The following is a 13,734-nucleotide window of genomic DNA, read 5'->3' as shown; positions in this document are numbered from 1 at the left end:
GGTTGTCCGGGTCCTGTTCTTTTTTGTTCTTCCTGACTCCCTGGAGCCACTTTCTTCTGATTATTATTTTTACAGAATAATGGGCAAAGGAGATAACAAAGTAATTCTACCTTTTTTTTGAACAAAAGTAGTTTCAAGAGCATGTGTGAGTGGACCCAGGTGAAGAAAAAAATAGCTGATGAGTGGAGGCTATTAAAATCACAAGGTCATTTAGTTTTATGTACCAGTTAAGGGTTACATAAATTGCCCACCAGTGGTCACGAAGTGAACAAACTGTTGGAAACTAAGGAAATGTGTATGTAAGACTATAAAAAACATGGGGAGAAAGTCTTCATGGCTAGGTTGCAAAAAGATACCCTTTTAAAAAAAAATTTTTTTTTTTAATGTTTATTTTTGAGAGAGAGAGAGAGACAGAACATGAGTGGGGGAGGGGCAGAGAGAGAGGGAGACACAGAATCCGAAGCAGGCTCCAGGCTCTGAGCTGTCAACACAGAGCCCGATGCAGGGCTCGAACCCACAAACTGTGAGATCATGACCTGAGCTGAAGTCAGATGCTTAACTGAGCCACCCAGGCGCCGCAGAAAGATATCCTTTTAAAATGTAAAGGTTGTCCAAGTAAGACAACTGAGAAACTCAACAAAGTACAAAGAAGTAATTAGGGGAACCTCTCACACCTCTGAAGTCCCCTTGAGGAGCTCCAGAGCCAGTCATTTTTAAATAAGGCAGTGGAACGACTTGGCCATCTCTGCATAGACTCAGGGCCACAGGTACAATAACATACGCTCTTTTACGTCCAGCCTTGTCCTTTGATTTGGTGTTTGTGGAGGACATTAAGGATCTTGCCTCTTTCACACTGGTCTGGAAAATAAACTGAGTCCATTTACCTTGAGTGGCACGGCCTTAGGGTTTCCCCCGAGCAGTGGCCCTAACCCGGAGTGCCCTTGGCTTCTCCTGGGGGCTCTGTCACAGAAGCACGTGTGACCCCTGCAGATCCCAATTCAGTAGGTCTGGGGCGGGGCCTGTGCTTTTTGCTCTGGAGCCCAGACATGGTGATGAGGACAGATAAATCACTAAGACCAGGTACTGTTTGTACACGTTTGAGGATCTCATGATTGGCCTTGTGGAGCCGCTGGTTCGGAGTGTGCAGAATGAGATTCCTAAAGGCCCAGATTTGGGAGAAACCTGTTCAGGAGAAGTAGCCCTGGAGGAAGCGGGCTGCGGGCTAATCAGGGCTGCAGTGGTCTGTTGGGGGGGTAGGTGCAGGGTTGGGGGAGGCTCCTGCAGCACAAGGCGGCACGTGGAAGGCACCCTGCTTTCCCCTAGAGTGAAGGTTTCTTATTAGTGAACCTCAGAGGCACCGGGAGAAACTCACATTCAGACCCCCGGGCCCCATCAGCAAGTCTGATCTCAGGGCTGAGGTAGGTGGACCCCACCTGAGGACACCCTGCTTCACGGCAAAGCATGTCTCATGGTCCTCACCTGGCGATGGTTTAAAACAAAACAAGGTTTCCCTTAAAGAGCAGACTTCTCTTGTAGATAGAGAACTGACCTAAAGATAAAGATTTTTTCCAGATCAAGGAATGTACACAGCTTGGACTAGTCCTTGCTTATTTTTGTCTTGGAAATACAGATCATAAAATCTTTGATAGGTTTGAGAGAACAGTGGAGGGATCCATCGGGTGAGACCCGAATCCCAGTGAAAGAACAAAAAAGAAAGTATGTCAGGGGGCTGACAGCCCAGCGTGAGAGTGAACTGGTTCTTCTGGGTAGTTAGTACAGGAGTCATTTAATGTTAGAGCTAAACAGACTTTCCCGCCAGATCAAGTCCCAGTTGCTTATTTTATATTCAACTTTGTCTCTCTTACAGTGATATGCACACAGTAGGCGCTCAATCAGTGTGTAACATGTACTAGATAGTGTGGAGAACAGGGAGTGGGCACTGAGAGAGCCGTGACCCTCTGCTCCCCAGCAAATACATCGCGTTTCTCTTTTATGCATAATTCACCACTTCCCAGGATGGAAGTATGCATGCAGATCATCGGAATAGAACTCCGCCTGAGCAATTTAAATATCAAGGGGGGGGGAATGTGAGACTCTTAGTAGAGGGATATTGCAAGGTAACTGGGGAGCACTGCGTGAATTTTTAATGAAGCTTCATGATGCTTGGGCAGCATACAGCCTAAAGTAGGAATTACCCACACAAGTCTTACTCTGAACACATCTCAAAGGTCCTGATTCCTCTCATGACAAGGACACTTCTTCGTCCCTCATTATGAGATTCAGAACACTGTATACGTGCCACCGAGTAATCAAATTTCTGTCTCGATGAGATTTTTCTGGTAATTGCCTGTCGTTTTCTCTCACTTTACATATGTGGGTGTTTGCGCTGTGGGCCCCTCAGCGGGGAGCCACTGTAGGCTAAGCTTAGCATGGGGGGCTTTCACCGTGTGGGGGGCTGCTCTCATGGAAGGCTTGTTTCCTCTCGTAGGACACCATGAAACCCCCCTGTCTGCGTCTACCAAGATGCTGGAGAGATTCCCCAATAATCTGCCCAAACATCGAGAAAATGTGATTCCTGCCGATTCAGAGAAGAAGAGCTTTGAGGAAGTGAGTGGGGGCGTAAACAGTTAGTTCCTGGCTCCTCATGTTTGGTGTTGGGGGCTAAGGCATTTGCCCTTGGCTTTAGAGCTTACGGTGAACTCGGGAGGGGAGAGGGATGCTCGGGAATCCATAGCATGCATCACCCCATGACAGACTGCTGGGGGGTTGGTGCTAAGGGCTTAGTGAAGGCTGTAAGAAGGGTGGAGGGGTGGGGGGTGGTTCTGGCCCGGTGGGAGAGAGGCAGAGGGCACTGGAGGGAAGAGAGCAGCAGAGATGAGGGCCTGGAGGTGGGACTGACCTTGCCTGGACACCTCTGGGGCTGATACCTACTCCGAGGCCACTGCGGGGGGGGAGGGGGGGTAGTCATGAGAAATGGGGCCGTGTCCTACAGAGGAACCATGTTACCAAGGTTCACTGGCACGTGGCAGTGGAGCAAAGGGTTGATGAAAAGAGGACATGGGAGACCTGAAGTTTCACGAAGCCAGGAGTGGCCCTTTGGAAGCAGCCTGCTTGGCTGCTCGGTCTGGTGGGGACCCAGAGTGCCCACGAGATGGAGCTTTGGGCAGTGGGGAGGCCCACCCAGGCGGTAGCTGCCATGAGCCTCTGACCTGGGCTGCCCTCCTGCAGCCCTGGGGAGACAGGGTGCCAGTCAGGGTCTCAGCTGGACACCAGTGGCCACTCAGATTAGGACGATCAGAGGGCAGTGTAATGAAGAGATTATTCACACAGATGTGGACAGTCCCAGGGCTTCTCTTAGCATCCTTTAGCCTGAAGTTGGGGGGAGGGAGTGGAAAGGGCCCCAGGCCAGGAGCCTAGAGGTTCAGTTGACATGTTCAGCAACCCCACGGAACTGGACCTCATTCTCCTCCCTCTGGCCCATCTGCTGGTGTCCCAGTCAGAAACCAGGGGGCTGGGAGACCACTGCTATGCCCGTAGGTGGCACAGAGCAGGTGGAGAAGGCAGGAGGGTGGCTCTGCAGGCAGGCGTCCAGCATGGCCAGTGAGGTGGGGGCGGGTCTGAAGGTCCATTTGGACTTGGCGAGTCTTGGCATCCTTGCCATGGAGACCCCAGGCCCGAGAAGGGGCCTGAGAAGGGACAAGGTCCAAGGAAGACGAGAGGGGCTGGCTTGCGGGGGGACCACGATCATGGCAAGTTCACTGTAGGGGTCCAGATTTTATCCAGAGAGAAAGGAAGGAAAAGCATGTGCCTGTTGAAAATTCTAGAGCAAAATATCTTGAGTTGCTTGTTACTCTAGAGGTAGCCAGTTGGGAAAATACATGGAGTCCTAGGACAGTGATTTTGGAAAGCACTGGTGCCCTGAAGTCTCCATCTGATTTTGATCTTATCAAAGTCACTCCTATCCATCCTGGAACGCTTAGAAAATAAAAGTATAGAGAAGGAAAGAGGACAGTACCCTTAATGTAACACCCAGAGGTAGCCACAGTTAAGATTTTAATAATCATCCAAACGTGAACAGTTTTCTAAAACTCCATTAAAATACTCTGAAGTACATTGATATCGCAATAAGGCACCTTCTTTAACAAACGCGCGTTTGAACAGAATCTAACCAAAGGAGGGTTGCTCCTGGTCACGTGCTCAGCAGACATTCCTGAGCTGCCTGCTCCACACCAGCCATCCCACCCCGCCCCATGCACCGTAGGGGTGGGGCAGCTGCTGGGAGAGAGCCCTAGGCAGGAATCGGGACGGGAGAGGTGGGTGCGTGGGGTCGGGTGTTGGGGGGGACGCCAAACCCTCTGCACTTGCCCAGAGGCCGTGCAGTCACTTCATTGGACAAGCAGTAGTGGCACTCCTGGAACCCTGGATGTTCGAGAATGAATCGACGTGTTCTATAAACTGTTCTTGAAGTCCTAGAGCCTCCAAGTTCAGACGGAAGGTCCACTTTTATCTGATTTCATTCTGGGCTTCCCAAGTAAAAGTTTCTTTAACAAAAGATTCTGATGTTTTTCTGAAACTTTGAAAAGGAGTGGAATACTCGAGAAAATGATTTTGTTTTTGGAGTTGCACCGAAAGTTTATAAGCCACAGGAGCAAGCTGCTTCATTACTCTTCAGCCGCGTGTGTGTGCACACACATTGTTTTCCTTTTTATTTTTTAAATTTATTTATTTATTTTGAGAGAAAGGGCACATGTGTTCACACGAGTGGAAGAGGGGCAGAGAGTCGGGGAGAGAGAGAATGCCAAGCAGGCTCTGCACCGTCAGTGTGGAGTCTGACACTGGGCTCGATCCCACAAACTGAGGTCATGACTTGAGCCAAAATCAAGAGTCTGACGCTTAATCCACTGAGCCACCTTTTTAATGTGACATGGTATTAATGACTGCCAACATTTTTACCAGACTTTGTTACAGATGATTTCAGAGTTTTCCCAGTTATCAAATCTACCATCAAAGGAGGAGGTCTCTGCCTTCAGTAAGGCTTTTCAAAAGAATATGGGATCTGAAGCCATTTCCAAAAGTACTGCTGTTAGAACTGTTTCTCAGTACTGATACAATCACTACAATAAAGCATGGCCTCTCAGGGCAGTCACTTTGGTACAGGCAGCGATTGTTTGGCTCTGTGATCTTTGATGAGCTTTTTTTTTTAAATTTTTTTTTTCAACGTTTATTTATTTTTGGGACAGAGAGAGACAGAGCATGAACGGGGGAGGGGCGGAGAGAGAGGGAGACACAGAATCGGAAACAGGCTCCAGGCTCTGAGCCATCAGCCCAGAGCCCGACGCGGGGCTCGAACTCACGGACCGCGAGATCGTGACCTGGCCGAAGTCGGACGCTTAACCGACTGCGCCACCCAGGTGCCCCTGATGAGCTTTAAAAAAAAACACATTTTACGGTGGGGGTCATTCCTGGTAAATAGTCATGACTACTCTTGACTGTTTGGCCATTTTGTATCTGGCTAGAAATTCTGCAGTGACATAGTCCCTCTGTCCCACACAAGGTTATCAACCTGGTCGAGCAGACTTCAGAAAACGCGCCCACCGCCGTTTCACAGGAAGTGGAGGAGAAGTTCGAGCATGCCCCCGCTAAGCCCGAGGCCCCCGTGGACTCTGTGCTGAAGGACATAGCCACCATCATCCTGAGCACCTTCCTGCTCATCGGCTGGGTGGCCTTCATCATCACCTACCCCTTGGTAAAGCTCGGCCCCTTCCCTTTGCCTTCCTGTATGTTTTTGAACTGTGCTGGTCGCCTGATGTTCATGACAAACGAGCAGATAGGTTTCCTTTCACATTTAAGAGTAAGTATGTGCTTCTCTTCAGAAACATTGTAATCAAAGAGACACTAGCTTCTCAGGAAATTTTTTTACCTATGTCTTAGAGTTAACTCATTGTAAAAGCTGATTGTTAACCTTGCTTGCAGATCATTTTAGGGTTTTTTGTTTGTTTTTATTTTTGTTTTAAGAGAAGGAAGTCCTTCTTAAAGTTTATTTATTTATCTTTGAGAGAGACAGAGACAGCGTGAGCAGGAGAGGAGCAGAGAGAGAGAGAGGAGGAGAGAAAGAATCCCAAGCAGGCTCCTCACTGTCCGCACAGAGCCTGAGGTGGGGTTCAAACTCATGAATCCGTGAGATCGTGACCTGAGCCGAAACCAAGAGTTGGGACGCTTAACCGACTGAGCCACCCAAAGTTAACTATTTCCCTTTTTGAGAATAGTCCTAATAGATGAAAATCCACTTAACTTTCCTCCCTTACAAACTGCCTCTTAGAGACACTAGCACGAGTGAAAACGGCAGCACCCCTTGCACTATCTAGTTGGAAATGAACGAGCTAAATTTACATGGTTGCATATGTTGCGGGTTGGATAAAACCTTGTAGAAGAATATTCCTTTTTCGAGTTGCTCAGAGCATTGAAGTGTCATCACCTGGGAATACTAGTGCCCAGGAAGCTCATGTCCCCTGCAGGAATGGCGATGACAGACCCTTCCATTGGTACAGATGGGTCCACTCCACCCACACTGTTTTCTATTTTACCTCACACAGTCCTGCGAGGTCATTATTACTGTGCCCTGCCCACAAATGAAGAAGCCGGGCTCTGGGAAGTTAAATAACTTTCCCAGGGTTAGTCAGCCGGTGATGGATTTGAACCCAAGTTCAGAGAGAGAGAGAGAGAGAGAGAGAGTGGGGGGGTGTACACGAGAACCAGAAAACTCCCAGGGGGTGTTGGCTTCACACCCATCCCTTCGGTCCCCTTCCCACGCAGGCAGTACAATCATGGCTCACTGCTGCTTCAAATTATGACAAAGAATTTCTCGGAACAGAGAGAGGAGCGTGGGGTATGGGGAGGGCAGCTTGATGAAATGGGGCTGGAGTGGGGTCTTGGCCAGGCGCCACATTTCAGCCACATTCTGGCTGTGTGGCCGTGGGAAGATGGCAGCGAGGTTCCGAGCCCCCGCTGCTTCCTGTGCCTGGTCGGTGGCCATCTGTGCACTCCCCTCTGTCAAGTGCACAGCCGTAGTGGACGGCAAGCCTGAACCTGCCTGTGTCCACCATGCTCCAAGCTACGTGACATAACCATTGTTCCTCTTTGGTTTCATTTTTGCAACCACTCCCAGACTTCCGTGAAAGTCCCAGGATTTTAGACTTAAATGGAGCCCCCTTCATCTGGCCCAGCCTCCACCTACGGCTCAGTCCCCTCTCCCGCCCCTGTCGGGCCCGTCCAGCAGGGGGCGTGGGCTGTCCTGGGAACTCCTAACTGGCGAGAAGCGCTCGAGTCTTCCAACCACCCTATCCGCCCTCCTGTGCCTTCTCACTGGTCTCGTCCCGCCCCCCACCCCTTGGGCAGCGCACCTGCTTCCTCTGCCACAGGGAGCCTCACCCTTCCAGCCTCTCTCTGTCCCCGGGGGAGTGGGCTGCACGTGTCTGGATGTGCGTTTCTCTCCCCAGAGCATGCATCAGCAGCAGCAGCTCCAGCACCAGCAGTTCCAGAAGGAACTAGAGAAAATCCAGCTCCTGCAACAGCAGCAGCTGCCCTTCCATCCCCCTGGAGACGTGGCTCAGGATGCTGAGCTCCTGGACTCGTCCGGCCTGTACTCAGAGAGCTCGGGCACCAGCAGCCCCAGCACATCCCCCAGAGCCTCCAACCACTCGCTCCACTCCAGTGGCTCTGCCTCCAGGGCTGGTGCCAGCCCCTTCCTGGAGCAGGACGATGAAGGTAAAGCGAGTTGCCATTTTGGTGCTGTTTTCTCTTTCATTTGAACACAACCTGAGAGGCATGTTCTTCGGGGGAGTCTCCGTGGGACTGTGAAGTGTCGTTTCTAAGGGCTCACCGTGTTCTCACCTAGGTCCCTCTCACTCTGGGGGCCAGGCTTGCATGCCATCCGGGCCTCTCCCACTCAGGGGGCCTTTTGGGGTCCACCTTGTCCTCCTGCCATCTTGCCCCATAAGGGCTGGCAGTTGCTGCTGACCAGAGGTGCACTGGGCATCTGGCTTGGGGGAGTTCCTGCAGCCAGTCCGTGGCCAAGTGTGACTGTTGATCCCGGTTCCTCTGGGAAGTGGGCTCGGGCCGGTTGTCAGGGCCGATGTTCTGAGGGGATGGATACAGAGCTAGTGTACGAGACCTGAGCCCCAGACCAGGCCACCCTGGTCTCTTCATTGCACATCCACTGCCTGGAGGCTCCAGGCTCAAATCGTAGGCGGGTCTGTGGGGAAACCCTGTCTTCTGACAATAATGTAAAGGCAGGAACAGAGGGCAGGAGGCGGGGGAGGTGGCAGCCCTGGGTGTCGATGGCAAGTGGGCCCTGCGGGCACTTGTCACCAGGGGCTGGGAACCTAGAGCCTGTGAGATCCCATCTCTGAACCTGAGCTCAGGACGCTGCTTCCTTTCTAGCCTCAAGGTGTTTCAGGTTAGGTTTGCTCAAAACAACTTCTTCCTGTTTTGTCCCAGATGAGGAAACCAGCATGGTGATTGTTGGGAAGATCTCATTCTGTCCCAAGGACGTGCTGGGCCACGGAGCTGAGGGCACGATTGTGTACCGGTGAGTGGATTGGAGAGCTCTGTGACTTGCCCTCGTGTCCAGGTCTGTCGGCCTGCAGGTGGCACGCCAGGCTGGGGGGTGCCGCAGGGTCACGGTGGTGGCCAAGACAGAGGACTTCACCTCCAGGGAAGAAGTGCTGGCCGCGTGGTGGTCGGTCAGGGGCTACGAGGCTCCCGGGGTGGCTGCCGCATCGCAGAAGGAGCACCATGGGTCTGCGGGTCTCCCATTTCCACAGCCTGGCTCGCCCCCCCCCCCTCCCCCCCGCCCAAACCAACCTGTGATCCTTGTCCTCAGGGGCATGTTCGACAACCGCGACGTGGCCGTCAAGAGGATCCTCCCCGAGTGTTTCAGTTTCGCGGACCGTGAGGTCCAGCTACTTCGGGAATCAGACGAGCACCCCAACGTGATTCGTTACTTCTGCACGGAGAGGGACCGGCAGTTCCAGTACATTGCCATCGAGCTGTGTGCGGCCACCCTGCAGGAGGTGGGTGCCCCCGGGGCCGCTTTGCCTTCGTCCTGCGGCCTCCCTGCTCCTGGAGGCACGTGGCACGAGAGACTGTGATTTCTTTTCCCTTTATTTCTCTGTATTCACTTTACTGAAGTCACAACACAGCACACTCACGTAAATGAACAGTTGGTGCATGTGACGGGCTCACGCCCACGTAACCACAAACAGTCCGGTTGGAGAGTATTTTTATCACCTCAGCTTCAGTTGGGTGGGATGGTCTTTGGTTACAGTTAGTATCTCTGTCCCTCTGCCTCCAGGAAACCTGGCAGTTGTTCTCCCCGTGGGTTAGGGCTGCTCGGGGCTTGGAGGATGCTGGTTGAGGAGTCAGGTCATTGAGACCATCCAGCGAACTCCTTTTGCTCAGTCTCCAGGCTCACGTGACACTATGTCAGTATCAGACACCTGCAGGTTTGCCTGTAGGAGGCAGTGAACTTGAGTTCCGTGTCTCTTACCTTTCTCACCGTACACGAGTCAGCTGGAACTTTTAAGTTCGCCTACGGCTGCAAATGTGAAAGTCCGTGAGCAAATGTGGATTTGGACATAGAGTGTGGTCAGTACAACTTCCCGTTTCTTTCTTAAAATAGGATCAGAGAAAATGAGCCAACCTAATCCCAAACATTAATTAAGGCAAAAAGTTGCAGGCAGGACTTTCCTGAATAAAATTGAATCACTTAGAGAAAAAAAGTGCTGTGTGGAGGGGCCCGTCCCCGAGGGCTGTGTGCGTGACCTGGCTGTCGTGTGTCTCTTGCAGTACGTGGAGCAGAAGGACTTTGCCCACCTCGGCCTGGAGCCCATCACCTTGCTGCAGCAGACCACCTCGGGCCTGGCCCATTTGCACTCCCTCAACATTGGTGAGAAGCTTCCCCTGTATTTACCAGCCACGGCCCGGTGGGGAGCTCCCTTGCTGGGGAGGGGTCCTTGCCTCTGCTGAGAATCTCAGTGTCATCACTGGTGTGCCTGTGGGGTTTTTAGGTGGCCTTTTGAGAATAAGAATTTGAGGAGGAATCTTTCACAGCTGCAAACGAGAAAACCCTTAGAGGTCTGGCGGGCCCTCTGGGAGCCCGTGAAGAGTGCACTCCCCGCCGCAGGAGGAGGCCCGATGCCACTGGTAAATACCAGACTGATCTGGAGTTTTCTATTAGTTCACAGAGACCTGAAGCCCCACAACATTCTCCTGTCCATGCCCAACGCACATGGCAGGATCAAGGCCATGATCTCTGACTTTGGCCTCTGCAAGAAGCTGGCTGTGGGCAGGCACAGTTTCAGCCGCCGCTCAGGAGTGCCTGGCACAGAAGGCTGGATCGCTCCGGAGATGCTGAGCGAGGACTGTAAGGACAATCCCGTGAGTAGTGGGAGCAGCTCTGGGGAAAACTGCCAGCCTCTCGCATCTTCGGGGACGAGAGCCTCTGCATTCAAGACTTGGGGGCTGCGGCGCACGTAGCTGGAACATGACAGTTCTTTATCAAAGAGCTTCTGTGTGAATAGCATGCTGCTGGCGTTTTCCATGTGGTCTCGTGTTCAGACAAGTGAAAGGGGCAAGTGTGGGCAGTTGTCCGTGTCTCCCCCCTACTTTTCAGTCACTTCCAACCCCAGCCAGTCGGCTCTAGAGCCCACGTTCCACTGCAAACACCGACCCTCATGCAGCCCCTGCGGGTGCCAGCGCTGCTCTGGGCACTTCCGGCGTGCCAGTCCAGTCTCCCGGGACCCTTCAAGGTGGTAGAAGCAACAGCAGCACTCCTGTCCTTGCTGCTTCTCAGTGAGGATGAGAATTTTCCAGAAGCCTCTCACACCCTGCGTCTCTCTTTTCAGACCTACACAGTGGACATCTTCTCTGCGGGCTGTGTCTTTTACTACGTGATATCTGAGGGCAGCCACCCTTTTGGCAAGTCCCTGCAGCGGCAGGCCAACATCCTCCTGGGCGCCTACAGCCTCGACTGCTTACACCCGGAGAAGCACGGTGAGTGGGCGGCAGAGGACGGTCAGGAGCCGCTCCGGCTGACCACGTGGGCCCTGAGCTCTGGGAGGGCGCCAGCCCTGTGCTTCCAGAGGCCCTTCTTTCCAACTGCTGGCCCTGTGGGCCTCAGTGCATCGATGACTCACTCCAAAGCTGGTAGAAGGTTGGGTTGTCTTTGGAGCATCTCCTCCTGAAGGCACACAGCTCTGAGGTTCCTTCAGGTCCCCCAGTTACCTGTGTGACCCGGGCAAGGACCTCTATTTTCCAGCTTGTGGCTTGTGAGCATTTAATAGTCTCTTCCTGCACTGACATTCAGGACAGTCGTCCGTGCTCCATAAACTCGTGTGCAGGCCAGTGATCAGGGGGTGTGGCTGGGCGGGGGGGGGGGGGGGGGGGGGCGCAGACAGCTGGGTCTTGCTCTCTGGGTGCAGGGGCGACAGGTCTTTTTTCCTGACTTCAGCGTTTCCTGTGTTAAAATTGGCCCATGACACCCAGTGCCACCTTTTTAAAAAATGTAAAACTAACTCACTGTTTTGGATTAATTTTTCTTATTCCTTGTAGAAAAAACAGATTAGCATAAAAGATCCATAATCCCATTACACAGTGATGAATTCCTGCTGTTAATACTTTTGTATATCTTATTCCAATCATGTATTTAGATAGATATGCATACTTTTGTAAAATAAATAGTACATACTCTTTTTTGGCATGCTTTTTTTTCTTACATGCCTTTATTTTTATTTTGTTCTTTTTTATGGATAATTGTTTTTTTTTTAATTTATTGATTTATTTTTAGTTTACATCCAAGTTAGCATATAGTGCAACAATGATTTCAGGGGTAGATTCCTTAATGCCTCTTACTCATTCAGCCCATCCCCCCTCCCACAACCCCTCCAGTAGTAACCCTCTGTTTGTTCTCCATATTTAAGAGTCTCTTATGTTTTGTCCCCCTCCCTGTTTTTGTATTATTTTTGCTTCCCCTCCCTTGTGTTCATCTGTTCTGTGTCTTAAAGTCCTCATATAAGTGAAGTTACATGATATTTGTTTTTCTCTATTTCGCTTAGCATAATACCTTCTAGTTCCATCCACGTGGTTGCAAATGGAAAGCTTTGATGCTTTTTGATTGCCGAGTAATAACTCCATTGTGTATATATATACCACGTCTTCTTTATCCATCCACCCATCGATGGACATTTGGGCTCTTTCCATACTTTGGCTGTTGTTGATAGTTGGCATGCTTGTTTTTTAACATCATCTTGAATGTCTCTCCAAGTTGATAGGTATTCCACCAGGGCATCGTTTTTTTTTAACATTTTTTTTTTTTAATTGTTTGTTTATTTTTGAGAGAGAGCGGGAGACAGAGAATCTGAAGCAGGTTTCAGGCTCTGAGCTGTCAGCACAGAGCCTGACACGGGGCTCAAACTCATGAACTATGAGATCGTGACCTGAGCCGAAGTCAGACCCTCAACCGACGAGCCACCCAGATACCCCTTACCAGGGCATCATTCTAATAGCACAGCCCAGTATGTGGAGGCAGTGTTACCAAAGCCTCCAACAGTGGGTATTTCCAATTACTTCTTTTCACAGACTGTGTGGTGAGGACTCCCCTTATCAGCTGAAGCTTGTGCAAGTTCTTAATTACGCTATTGGAGTGAGGTTGTGTCAGTAGAATCTTGAATCAAAAGGCACATGCACCGTTAAGGTTTGAGTATTTCATGGTGGCTGTGGGCCGGTGATAATCCGTTCCTTGTTTATTTTCCTCCTCTGTAGAAGACGTCATTGCCCGGGAATTAATAGAGAAGATGATCGCAATGGATCCTCAGAAACGGCCCTCTGCGAAGCATGTGCTGAAGCACCCGTTCTTCTGGAGCCTGGAAAAGCAGCTCCAGTTCTTCCAGGTACATCTCTTGTTTGTGGTTTGTTTGTTATCAAAAGTCTTCATTTAACTTCTTCCAGATTTTGAAAGTACAGCAAAAGGCAAAAAAAAAAAAAATAAATAAAATAAAATAAAATAAAATAATAAAATGAAATAAAATGAAATAAAATGAGATAAAATAAAATAACAAAAACCAAATGGCTCCTAATCCCATAACCAAGAGATAACCATGGTCGACATTTTAACATACTTTTTTCATATAGATAAAAATGTGATTAGGATCAAACCGTATATACAATTTTGTATCTTCTTTTTTTTTACAGTACATAATATTTTAATATAGTATTTTATTACAGTATTAATAGTACTGTATTAATATGATCTTTAATTTAGAATTTTAACAGAATCTTTCTCCATGTTAAAGTTCTAAAACTTTAATGACTCTAGTGCTCTGTCATATGCTATATTCTGGGAACTTTCAAATACACACAAAAGTGGAGGGAATACTATAATGAACTCCCATTTACCCATCAGCCAGCTCCGGCAATTACTACCTGAACCTCTGCTCTCTGTCCACCACTCTCCACCCGGTTACTTCGAAGCAAATCATAGGCATCGTATTTCATTCAAGTCTCATAAATCTAAACGTTTACTTACATTGGGCTCTTTCTATCCTTTTTAACTCAGTCTTTGCCCAGATCTCTTTGCTTAAGGTGGATTCTGAGATGTTAAATTGTAGGATCAGTAGCTGTGAGCTCCTTCAGTGGTTTGGCTGTATGAAGGCTTTGTAGTTGAGCCTTCTGAGGTCA

At 50.1% G+C, this 13,734-nt stretch overlaps 1 protein-coding gene across 3 annotated transcripts in view; it reads left to right on the top strand.

Annotated features, from left to right (window-relative positions):
* Positions 1-13,734, top strand: part of ERN1 (endoplasmic reticulum to nucleus signaling 1) — an 81,567-nt gene that overhangs the window by 58,532 nt on the left and 9,301 nt on the right. For all 3 annotated transcript variants that reach the window (XM_053212692.1, XM_027048017.2, XM_027048016.2), the window contains exons 11-19: positions 2,489-2,607; positions 5,555-5,746; positions 7,497-7,764; positions 8,497-8,587; positions 8,882-9,071; positions 9,847-9,946; positions 10,238-10,437; positions 10,905-11,052; positions 12,820-12,947. In XM_053212692.1, coding sequence (XP_053068667.1) covers positions 2,489-2,607; positions 5,555-5,746; positions 7,497-7,764; positions 8,497-8,587; positions 8,882-9,071; positions 9,847-9,946; positions 10,238-10,437; positions 10,905-11,052; positions 12,820-12,947 — 1,436 coding nt within the window. The remainder of the gene's footprint in view (positions 1-2,488; positions 2,608-5,554; positions 5,747-7,496; positions 7,765-8,496; positions 8,588-8,881; positions 9,072-9,846; positions 9,947-10,237; positions 10,438-10,904; positions 11,053-12,819; positions 12,948-13,734) is intronic.

Source organism: Acinonyx jubatus, chromosome E1 (genome assembly GCF_027475565.1).
Source record: "Acinonyx jubatus isolate Ajub_Pintada_27869175 chromosome E1, VMU_Ajub_asm_v1.0, whole genome shotgun sequence".
Taxonomy (NCBI): domain Eukaryota; kingdom Metazoa; phylum Chordata; class Mammalia; order Carnivora; family Felidae; genus Acinonyx; species Acinonyx jubatus.
Note: the sequence above shows the minus strand (reverse complement) of the source record. Positions and strands in the feature narration are given on the sequence as shown.